The 11,526-nt window shown below is 60.6% G+C and overlaps 1 protein-coding gene across 1 annotated transcript in view; it reads right to left on the reverse strand.

Moving 5' to 3' along the window:
- The window catches only part of FOXF1 (forkhead box F1), a 4,391-nt gene extending 3,334 nt beyond the window's left edge, over window positions 1-1,057 (reverse strand). Inside the window, exon 1 of the mRNA XM_040253961.1 lies at window positions 73-1,057. Within this exon, the coding sequence (XP_040109895.1) occupies window positions 73-1,057 (985 nt within the window). The remainder of the gene's footprint in view (window positions 1-72) is intronic.
- Window positions 1,058-11,526: the final 10,469 nt, after the last annotated feature.

An 11,526-nucleotide genomic window follows, 5' to 3' on the forward strand; every position in this document is an offset into this window, starting at 1 on the left:
GTGCGCTCACAGATGTCCACCACGCCTCTCCTACCGCCCAGTCCTGGGGACAGCTCGGGGCTCCCCACTCACCTTGCAGCTCAGCAGGGGCGTTGTGACTGTTCTGGTGCAGATACGGCTGGTCCAGGGAGTGCGTGGAGAGGCTGCCGGACAGGGGGTTGGCCGCGGGGTTGCAAGGGGACAGGGGCTGCTGCTTGATGTAGGAGGCGCTGCTGTTGAGCGCCGCCGAGGCAGAGGGAGGCCAGGCGGCCGCGGAGCCGGAGTAGACGGCGTGGGGCTCCATGACCCCGCCTGCCGCCGCCGGCAGCAGCGGGGAGGCGGGCACTGAGCCGTCGTGGTGCGGGTACTCGCCGGCCGCCGTGCCGCCGCAGCTGCCCATGTACGAGTGGCCACCGTTGGCGGGCAGGTGGGGCACCGAGTGGCTGGGCAAAGCCATGCCGTCCACGTTGCCCGGCAAGTGGCCGTTCATCATGCCCAGACCTCCCTCCAGCGCCAGGCTGTTGGGCGGGCACGAGAGGCCGCCGGCAGAGCCCTGGAAGCTGTAGGTGTCCGGGAGGTGGTTGAAGCCGAGCCCGTTCATCATGCTGTACATGGGCTTGAGCGCCTGGCATTTCCTTCGGAAGCCGCGCGGCCGCCGCCGAAAGGAGCCCTCCTCGAACATGAACTCGCTGGCCGGGTCGATGGTCCAGTAGTGGCCCTTGCCCGGCCGCCCGAGGCCCTTGGGCAGCTTGATGAAGCACTCGTTGAGCGAGAGGTTGTGGCGCACGGAGTTCTTCCAGCCCTGGTAGGAGCCGCGGAAGAAGGGGAAGCGGCTCTGCAGGAACTGGTAGATCTCGCTGAGCGTCAGGCGCTTGGTGGGCGAGCTCTGGATGGCCATGACGATGAGCGCGATGTACGAGTAGGGCGGCTTCTCCGGGCGCCGGATGCCGGCGTTCGTCTTCTTGGCCTTGGACGGGCCGGACGACGCGGGGTCCATGGCCGCGCCGCCTCCCCCGCCGCCGCCGCCGCCGCCGCCGCCGCCGTGCGGTGGCTGCTGCTTCTCGGGCGCCGAAGACATCGGGTGGCTGCTGCCGCCGCCGCCGCTGCCGCTGCTGCTCTGCGCGGCCGAAGAGCCGGGAGGAGGAGGAGGAGGAAGGGGAGGGGGAGGGGGAGGGGGCCGAGGGGGAGGGGGCTGCGCGCGCGGGGCTGGCTACACCTCTGCCGTCATCGGCGGCCGCTTCTCCGCAGCGAGCCTCGGCGCGCCCTCCCCCGCCCGCCCGTCCTCCCCGAGGAGCGGCCGGGTCCGCGGGCGGTTGGCGCAGAGCCCCCCGCTCTCCCTCCCGCTCCCTCCTCCCCCTACTCTCCTCCCTCTTTCCCTCCCGCCCTCCCACAAGGGAAGGAGGCGAGCAGAGGCTGAGAGCAGCCTCTTTGCAGCCTGGGCGGAGGCCGCGAGGAAGCCCCCACCACCACACACACACACACACACCGGTTTTTTTGAGGGGGGAGGCGCCCCCCTCTCGGGCCTGTGGCCGTGCGCCCCCGCGGGGAGCAGCGCTCGGTCCTCGCCACCCGCGGCGCTCGGCTCCACGACTCCAGCCGAGGCCGCCCGCTCCGTGTCGTCTCTCGGCGGCGGCGTCTCGCGCGGGCCGGCGTAAGACCCTCCAGGAGTTCCCTCCCCTCCCAGCCCCCCTCCGGCACCCCGCGGTGGTGGGCGCTTAAAGGGCCCCCACCCTCGCCTCCCAGCGGCCGCCTGCGGAACCCGCCCCGCCTCCACCAACCTGGCGAGCAAGTGTTAATGCGCCCTCGGCCCGGGGTTCAGCCCAGCTGCGCGCTGGCCACCCCCTCCCCGCCCCCCACCCCGCCTTCCCTACCCGGGCCGCGCGGAGGAAAACGCAGCCGGAGTCCCGGGCCTTCCCCGACGCGTACTTCCCGGTGGCGAATCGCAACTGCAGTGGCGGCTGTGACCGCCGGGTCGTGGCCATCGCGGGCACAGCCGGCTGGGCTACGAGTCCCCGCGGCCGGCGGGCGGGTGTTCCAGCGAGGGACCGCCTACCCTCTCTCCCCGCCCCGGGAAGGACTGCGCCGCGCCCGGGACTTTTCGGACTCGCCCAGCAGCGCGCGAGCAGGCGGGCAGCCGCTGGAGCCGAGCGCGGGCGGAAAACGAAAGCGCAGGGCGGATCGCTGCAGCTTTGTCTCCGGCGCCGCGGGTCGTTCGGGGAGCGAGTGAGAACCTCTGGCCTTGCGGGGAACCAGTACCCCACGGGCTCCTTCAACAAGTGGCGGGGCGCATTCACTAACGTGTGCACTCGTGCGTACACTGATGCACAGGCAAACGCGGTAAATTTCGCAGACTCAGACCTGCAAACACAACCGCGTTCGTTCCCACTTAGGCACACATGGCGTTCAGGCATGTGCGTGCCCACTCACGCGCTCGCTCACGCACACACAAAAGGCCCAAAGGAGCTTCAGTTCGCACCTACTCTCACTCGTGTGTACACCAGCCACGCTCTGATCTGAGCCCACACATAGCTCAGCTGACACCCCCACCCCCAACATACACGCTGAAAACCCGCCTATTTGGCCCCGCGATGCTTGTGTCCCCGCTTCGCAAGAGCAGGTTCCGATTTCTCGCAAATGGTAAAGGCCCTGGCAGGAAGTTTATACGGCCCAACGTAAACACGTTCTGGGGGATTCTTTAATAATAATAATAGAATTCCGCGAGCGCGGGGGGGAGTTGGCCTAATGCCCCTGTGGGCTCGGCCTGCCGCCGCCGCGGGGGCCTCTGACACTGCGCGCCAGGCCAGGTTCCGGAAGGCAGTCTGCGCGGGCGGGGAGCGCGGGCCCGGGCGGCCCTCGCGCGCCAGGCTGCCCGCAGCAGGGGGCTCGCACGCAGCCCTCCTCCGCCACCCTCCAGGCGCTGGGGTGCGGGCTAGGACGAGGTGGGGGGCGGAGGCGCCGAGCGCAAGACGGCGCAGGAGCCGGGCGCGACGTCGCACGCGGGGAGCCAGGTGAGTGCAGTTCGCTCCGCAGACTTCCGAGGAAGGAGGCGAGGGGTGTTTTCGCGGGTCATCTCGAGAAGCCAGGACGCCGTGCCCCGGCGCAAGCAGGGGCGAGAGGCGTGTGCTGGGCTCGAAGTGTGGCACCGCGGCGCTTTTCAAAGCCCACCGGCCTCCCTGGTTTCTCTGGCCTCCTTGTCACCCGCTGACCCACCCCTCCCTCGCTCCGACGCCTGCAGCCTCGGCGGTAGACGCCTCGTCGCCTTCGGGGCGCCTGGCACGTCCGTGCGAGGAGCTGGGCGTCTCAGCGGCGTAGCTTACCCTGGCGGAGCGCGCTCTAGGCAAAGCCATCTTCTCTGCGCCGCGCTTCCGCTCGGCTCTCCCAGTGTCTCGGCTCCGCACGCTGGCAGGGGCCGGCTGGGGAAGGGGGGGTGAGAGACGTGACAGCGTAGTGTGTGGTTGTGTCTTCGCGCAGGGAGACGCGCGCTGGCAGACCCATCTCCGCTTGACACAGCCCGGCCGGCACCCGCCGAACGCAGGCATCCTGAGCAAGGCGCACGGCCTCCATCCCTCACACGGCTCAGGCGCCCCAGCGCTCGCACGAGCGCTCAGGCCCTGCCTACCCGCTGAGGACACACTTTCGGTTACTTGCAAACACTCCTGCCCTGCACGCTCGCCCACGCACAGCCGGCCGCACAAGCACGGCAGCTCCTCTCCCGCGCGCACACGTCCACGCACACGCACTCTCATGTTCTCTCTCTCTCCATCACTTTTTTTTCTTCCACCAAACGGCCACTGTAGGGTAGGAGGCCCCGCGGCGCCGGGAGGGAAGTTCCCCGCGCAGGGGTCCGATACCGCCCGCTGCTGGGAACGCGTCTGACCTTTATAGAAGAGAAGCTAACCAGGGAGAGGGCCCTCTCCCAAGGCAGCGAGGGGCGAAGGCTCCCAGAAAGTGATAGTGACACCTCCCTTTCTCTCGCTCCTCCCCCACTGACAGCTCGCCTCCAAAATGAGGGGACTGTATGGAGCATGAAGATGGGGGGCCCTTTCCCAGCAACCCCCTTCCCTCTAGGCCCTCTCTTAGGTGGGGAGAGGGCCGCAGAGTTCATCCTTGGGCTAACCGCAGACCAGTTTTCCGAGCTCCTGCACATTGCTGTTTCTCACCGGCTCCCTGTGGGGGCTCCTGTGGGTTGGGAAAAAGCTTTGGCGTTCCTAGAAGGAAGTGTGGAGCTGGGCCCCACCTGGCCTCCATTTACCCCTGAGGTCTAGCAGTAGAACAGACTTTGCAGGGGGAAGGCCAGCAGTTACTGTGCCCAGGGAGGGGCTGAATGGCCTCGAAGCCTCGGGAGTGTGGCAGACAGAGGCTCTCCCTGCCCCCACATCTCCACCGGGGCAGCAGGTAAAGGGGAGGGGGGGGAATGTGCTCGGCTCTGTGATCCAGAGGCCCCCATTCTGGAGAGAACCTCAGGCATGACAAGGAGGGCTTTCCAGGTGCCCAGAGACCAAACTTTCGGCTCTTCAGATGCTCTCTCAGATCGTAGGTTTTGGAAATGGAGAAACTGAGACCCTGGCCTGGCTGGGCCCGTGCTGCCAAGCGAACACCTCTTCATGGTTCTTCTACACCTCCAAAGGCTGGCTGTTGGAATTTTGCCCTCCCAGATGCCTCCTCACAGGCCTGGGGTGGAAGGAGTGAATTTTAGAAATGCTTCCTTTGCCCTCACCCCCATCCCTGGCTTTCCAGGCTCAAGGGTACTGAGACCCATTCGAGAACTGATGGCGGTAGAATAATAGACGCCACAAGCACATGGTAATAACAGAACTTATCGACTGTTGGCCATGCACCCAGTGTTGAGCTTTGCCTTATGAACGCCTCACAGATGCTCTTAACCCTTCTCTGGGCTGTGACTCCCTTTGATAAGCTCTTGAAATCTACAACCTTACACACACCCCTTCCAAAGGACATATACCTGCGATGACGTTTGTAGAACGATTTTCAGGGTTTCACCAAATTCGTGGAGCCCACCCGTGAATGCACAACCTCGCATCCATAAACTGAACCCAAGACTCTGGCTAGCAGCCCTGAAGATACTTTTCTAACCTTAACAGATGGTCCTACCAGGTCAACATTATCCCTTCCTTTACAGATGGATTCAGTGACGTTGTCCCCGTGTCCTAGGTCACCCTGCAGAACTAGGATACAGCCCCCCGAGAACAGGGCAGAGACCCTCTACCTGTAGACCCACAATCAGATGTGGTCTGGGTTTGAATCCAGCCTTCAGTGTGTAGGAATGTTGCATAAGCCATTTGTGCATTAGTTTCTCCTGGTTTGCTGTTGTTGTTTTGGCAGGGAGCCGGCAGGAGTTGTTGATTTATTTTTCCCCAGTTGACTCATTGGGTAAATTTCAGGTGTGCAGTTGATTTGATACATGTATATGTTGCAAAATTACTCCATCCTGTCACATAGTTACCATTTCTTTTTCAGCGGTGGGAACGTTTAAGATCTCTCGGGACCATTCAAGTATATGATACAAGTGTTATTAGCTGTGATTCCCCATGCTGTGACCTAGTGTGTTCATCTGAAAAAAAAAATGGGACTGAATAACGGCATCTTTTTCTTAGAGCTGTTGGGAGTTAAGACAAGACTGCCCAGAAAGCCAGGCTATCCAAACAGACAGAAACAAACAAAACCCCCAGGGGCCCAGCTGCAGGGACGGTCGGAGAAAATGCAGACGGGGGATTCCGGCTGCTTTCTGCTCTCGCGTAAAGATTCATCAAGAACCCCCTGCCACCCCAAACCAAATCTGCGCTCCAGCGCAAGCCCCAGGAATCCCCAAATGGGGAGGGGGCTGTAAAAACAGACACGCCTGCCTTGTCTCCCACTCCCCAAGCCCGAGGTATTTTTACTGGCTAATTGCTTAAGTGAAGCCGCCCGGGCCGAGAGCGCGCCGTAACCCGAGCAGGGAACCAGATCCAGCTCGGATTGTGCCCGGGCCGGCAGCGCGGGCGGGGGCGGGGGCGGCTGCCGACCACCCACCGCGAGGGCAGCCGCCCCGCCCGCCGCCGCCCCTGCTCTGCATTACCACCGGCCCGCGGCGCCCTCGTCCCCGCTCCCTCGAACCCCTTCCCGGGCGACGTCCAAAGGCGACACAAGGTAGTGCGGGCGGACCCCAGACCAACATGGGCGCTGGGCAGAAAAGGAAGCCGCCTGGCTTGGGGGCCTCGGTGGGGGTTGGGGGAGGGGTATTTGTGGTGAAAACGTAGCCCCCGGGTCGGGAGACTGGGGGGGGAAAGTCAGGGTCAGGAGGAGAGCGGTGTCCTCCCCACAATTGTAGGAGGATCTGTGGAGAAAGTGGGATGTTTTTCTCTGCAGATTCTAAAGGTGCACTCGTATGGCGAGTGCCAATGTGCAGAGTACTGTCCAGAGGGCAAGAAGTGTAGAACTAGAGGGGCGCCCAGCACCGCCCCATAAGCAATAAGCGTGGTTGTGTCAGGTGAGTGCACAGCGTCAGGCTTGTGTGCACAGAAGAGCACGAGGTGTGCAAACACGACTGCTGCTTGTGCTGAACGTTACTGAGGTGGGTGCACGTGATGAATATTAAGATGGGAACAGTGTGGCACACTGTGTGTGTGGAATATAGGAGTGCACCGGGAGGCGTCCTGTACACCAGCTATCATAAAGTGGGCATAGTGTGCATGGGGTTGCGCACACAGAGTCGTCAGGGGCATGTACAGCGCCGCGTATTCTGGACAGAATGCCGCAGGCTCTGTGGACCACATGACGTAGGGCTGTGTGCACTGTGGTCCGCTGTGCTTCTAATGGGTTATGTTGGACGCGATATAGCGGTTTTACACGTGGTGCATGCCTGTGCACACGGAGCGCCCTGGGCTGCATACTGCAAGGAGAGGATCTGCACACAGACGCCGCGTCTACCCAGAGCGTCAGGAGGTGTGTTTGCAGCGGGGTGTGGTGATGTGAAAGCAAAATGCGGAGATCACACAGCTAACGTCACGGAGGCCCGACTCTGTACCCTCGCGAGGCACCTCAAGGTCCACTCTAGCTCAGAACCCCTCACCGTAACCCTGGGAGGCAGGTTCTGTTTGGATCTCGGGGTTCTCCTACTCTGTCTGTAGCGACAGAGCAGCTTTCCTGCCCTTAGATGTGCCGGGGAGCAGGCACGGCTTGGAGGACCATCTGCCTTCTGTGCGGGTCTTTGTGGGGCTGTGACCGCAGAACTGTGCAAGCCTCTGTCTGCAGCCCACACAGGAAAGTCGCAGAGACGAGAAATGCAGGCAGAGTGAGCACTAGAAGGGGCCCCCAAGTCCAAGTCCGGGGGCCCCAGGGCTCCCAAGGGAAGGGAATGCCACTGGAAAGCCTCCCGCTCTGTGCTGCACTTGCGCCCGCTGCTGCCAACCAGCCTCCAAACCTAGGCAGTCCACTGTCTTCTCTTGTCAAGGGCCAGCCAGAGTCTGGGGCCCTCTGAGAGTCTTCCTGGGGTACCCCAGGTGAGGAGGAGAGAGCCACACCCTCTGGCCGCACTGGCCTGGCCACACCCCCTAGGCTCAGACGGGGCTCAGAAACCCCACCTGTGGGGACCCCCCCCAGGGCCATGCTTGGGGGGCAGCTGTGGTGGGGGCTATCCATGACCCAGGCCTGGCAGTTAATCTCCCCTGTCAGTTGTACATTGCGGAGAAGTTCATGTTTTGGTCAAGGAAAAAAAAAAAGAGAAAAACTCGTATTTGTGCTGCTGCAGTCCTGAGCTTGCCCACTTGGCCTTTTACCCAAAAGCACGCATTTTCCATGACGTTCTTCAATGAAATATTTGACAATGCTGCAACCCAGGAATTTACAGCCCTCTTCCCCGCAAGATTTTTGGGAGTTTTCTGGCCTTAGCTGCGCATCCTGCTCTGCGGAACAGAGAGCGCTCCGGGAACAGTGCGCGTCCTGGAGCTCCCACCCCGGATGCCTGGCCCGCAGCTGTGCTCCTTCCCACGGGCTGGCTCCAGAGCAGCTGAGGTCTCTTCATCCCTGCCGCCTAGACGGCTGCACTCAGAAAGATGCAGAGAAGACGTTAGTTCCAGTGTGGGGGTGGGGAGTGAGGATGTGTGTGCCAGAGGGAGTGCCTCCCAGATCTTGTTTTTGAGCAAGGGATCCACACGGAGGGAGAGAAAGGCATGTCCCAAAAGGTGCAGCAGAGAGAAAGGGGCCAGTCCTCAACACTGGCTCGCAGGGTGGGGGCGACCGATGGAAAGAAGTCCTTTGGAGGCTGGGGGAGTGGACAGTGAAGACCAAGAAGGCGAAAACGACTGAGTTTAAAAAAAGGGGGGGGGAATATAAATTAAAATGTAAACATCAGGTATTTTCTGTTTCTCAGGTTTGAGGGGGGAGAGACAATAACCCACACAGTTTGTGGGGAAGAAGGGGTTGGCAGAAAGTGAGACGAGGGACGCCAGGGCCAGGCCAAGCAAGGCCAAGGTGGGGATGGCGGGTGCTCAGATTTGTTTCTTTATGAAAAGTTGCAATCTGCTCCCAGAAACCTGCTGGTGTGTGCGAAGTGTGTGTCTGTTCGTCTTCACTGACAGCTTGCAAAGCTCTATTCCCTCTTAGAGGGTATCGAAAACACTGAAACAAGTGCTGTTTCTAGGGAGCAAACAGAATTGGAGCAGCCCAGAGAGGCTAAGGAAGGGAGAGGCGCTACCTGCATGCAGGCAGCCCGCAGCCCCCAGGTCTGCTGAGGAGATGGAGCTGTTGCCCCCTCCCTATGCCTCCCCAACTAGGTCAGGCTGGGGTGCTTCTGTCCCAGCAGGGTTGTATCCGTACAGCCCCAGGGCACGACCCCCCCTCCCCCCAGCAAGGACTTGCACATGGGCAGGTGGGCTTGCACAGCCTCGCCAGTGCGTTTTCTGCATTTTCAGTGGGGGAGCCAGCTCTATCTATGTGTGTGATTCAGGAAGAAGACACAGCGCCCTTCAGAGCCAAGTGGTATGGGGCGGCCTGCCCTGTGCACCCAGAGTGGAGGCACGGGTGACCGGAAACAGGGAGACCCTTCCCCGCCCCAGAGAGGTCACCAGAGCCCAGAGGCTCAAGGAAAAGCAGGGGCTCCAGCAGAGGGGTGCAGGGGGTTTCCTTGAGGACAGAGTGGACATCTAAGGAGGAAGAGATGGATTCAGAGGGTGTGTGCGTGTGTGTGTGTGTGTGTGTGGACGCTGGGCCCCAGCTGAGCACAAACTGGACATCTCCCTCTGGGGCTCCAGGCACTGGGCGGGCAGTGGCCACTCCGAAATGGAAGTTTCTCTGTGTCCCATTTTCAGAGGAGTGGGTCCCAGACCTCATCCCCGTTAGCCCTGGGGTGGGCTTTCCCAGGAGAGCCTTCGAGGCCCTCTCCAGGGTCCCCAGGGGCCTGAGAGGGCGGAAAGCAGGGCAAGGAGGCCAGGGCAGAACAGAGACAGGAGAGCCTTCCCAAGTGACATCACCTCTGGGTGCCTCCAGTTTTCCTTATCTTAAAGCAGGGGGTAAAGTCAGTACCCATTCACAGGGCAGCCTGAGAACCAGAGAAGAAATGCTGAAGAGCTCTGACCAGGGTCTGAGGGGGGCTAAAGATGGGGGGAGCAGCCACATCCATGCAAACCAGGGCAAAAGTCTTAAATAAAACTAGAGAGACTTGGCTTCCACTGCTCATTGTGTGGCCTGGGGTTGGTGGCCTCCCTTCTCTGCCTCAGTTGCAGAACCAGTACAGGGACCATACCTCCTTCTTGGTGGCAGGCATCCAACTGTAAGGCTTGACCTGGTTGCTATCACTGGCGGTGCTCCCCCATCCCTGCTGCTTGCGGATGCAGGGTGACGTCCTGTGGGTCTCACCTTGGTGGACTGAGCTTTGGCGGTGTGAACTCGAATAGAGGATCAGCTCACATGAGACGTTGGACAGGTCCCCTCCCCTGGGCACCCTCTTTTGCCCCCACCCCTAGTGGTGTGGCACCTACTTCAGAGGGCAGGGCATCATCAGTGGGTCGGTGGAGGAGAGCCTCCGCTGCCCGGTGACAACTCAGAGTTGACGTGCTGACAGCCGGCAGGTTGATGAAGTCTCAGATGTGGCCCTGCACCAGCCAGGATTGGTCCCCAGGATTGGTCCCCAGTCTCTGCAGTCAACAGAGCCCCTTGAGGGCTCCCATCCCCTCGTGGGAGGGAGCTCTGGGGCAGGGGCCCAGCCACCAAATACCTGGGTTAGAATCCCGCCCCCCTCCCTTCTCTGTCCCCGCTGCTGGGCAGTCTCTGTTCGGCTTCCAGATCTCTCCAAGCCCCTCTTCTCATTTGCATGGTGGTGAAAATACAGATATTGCCACCCTGGGGCCCCTGTGAAGACGACAGGAGAACAGCGCTGCCTTCAGGGAACCACTGAGCGCCTGCTGTGTAGCAGTGTGGGGCCGAGGAGCTGCTGCCGCTGAGCCCACTTTGCAGACAGGAGTGCGGGGCCGAGTGAGGGCTCCAGTTTCAGACTCTTCCCTCCTCCTCGGAAGGGCACTAGTGGGGGGGTCCCAACTCGGGCACCTCCAGGAAGAAGAGGGGAGGCTCTGCTTCATGTCCCCCACAGCTCTCCACTTCGAATAACAAGAAGAGAGTACCCTCCAGCCTGTAACCCCCACCCCATGGGACAAAGGGGCTCGGGATCACCGCCCCCCCCCAAGAGCCAGTTTCCGAGAAACGCCAGGGACAGTGAGCGATGGGGCCTGGCCTGAACATCCCCGCTCTGAACAGGGCATCTGTTTTGCTAGGAGTGGGGGCTCATCAAGACCATCAACTGCCCTCCCCCAGGGTGTCGCCCCGACAAAAGGGTATCGCCACTCTTTTCTGAGGAGTTAAATGGGTGCAGGAGGATTTGGGGAAAGACAGACATTGGAGCACACTGGCTCCTTGGGGGCCTATGGGTCCCTGTCTCCCCCAAGAGCAAACCTCCAGTGGGATCCCTTGCTGGGTAGGGGGCAGGGGTCCTGACCAGCCCAGGCACTGGGTCTCCACTTGAGGCAATTGCAGAGCTGGCCCCGTGTGGCTCTTTGCCTTTAAAACTGTTCCGTGTCCCTTGATACTATTCTTATTTTTGCATTTCAGCCAATGCCCACCTTCCTATCAGCCAGCCACTTCATACCCCATAGAATTTAAAAATTTACAAAACAGCAGTGTAAACATAAAGTAGTCACTTACACTTTCTGGTTCTTTTATTTTGAAATGTACTTTCTCAATGCCTGAGCTATGCCAAAGCTTGGAGCAGTTTGATCACACACGGCTCCTCAAGGGGGTTCGTTTGAAAAACTTATTTCCTGGGGGCAGTTGGTTTTCATTTAAATACTTCATTCCTCTCCTCCAGCACCAATTAATTTTATCCCAGGTATTTTTCTTAATAATCAGAAATTAATTACATGCAAAAATTCTATCCCTGACATGGGAAGACCTGCTATTTTAAAAAGCACAAACCTCAAAATATTTTAAACATTTTGTTATATCTCAGGGTTAAGATGATCTTTTTATCTCCGTTCTCCTCCCACCTCCCTTTCCCCTGTT

The sequence above is a fragment of the Oryx dammah genome, unplaced genomic scaffold (genome assembly GCF_014754425.2).
Source record: "Oryx dammah isolate SB20612 unplaced genomic scaffold, SCBI_Odam_1.1 HiC_scaffold_13, whole genome shotgun sequence".
Classification (NCBI taxonomy): domain Eukaryota; kingdom Metazoa; phylum Chordata; class Mammalia; order Artiodactyla; family Bovidae; genus Oryx; species Oryx dammah.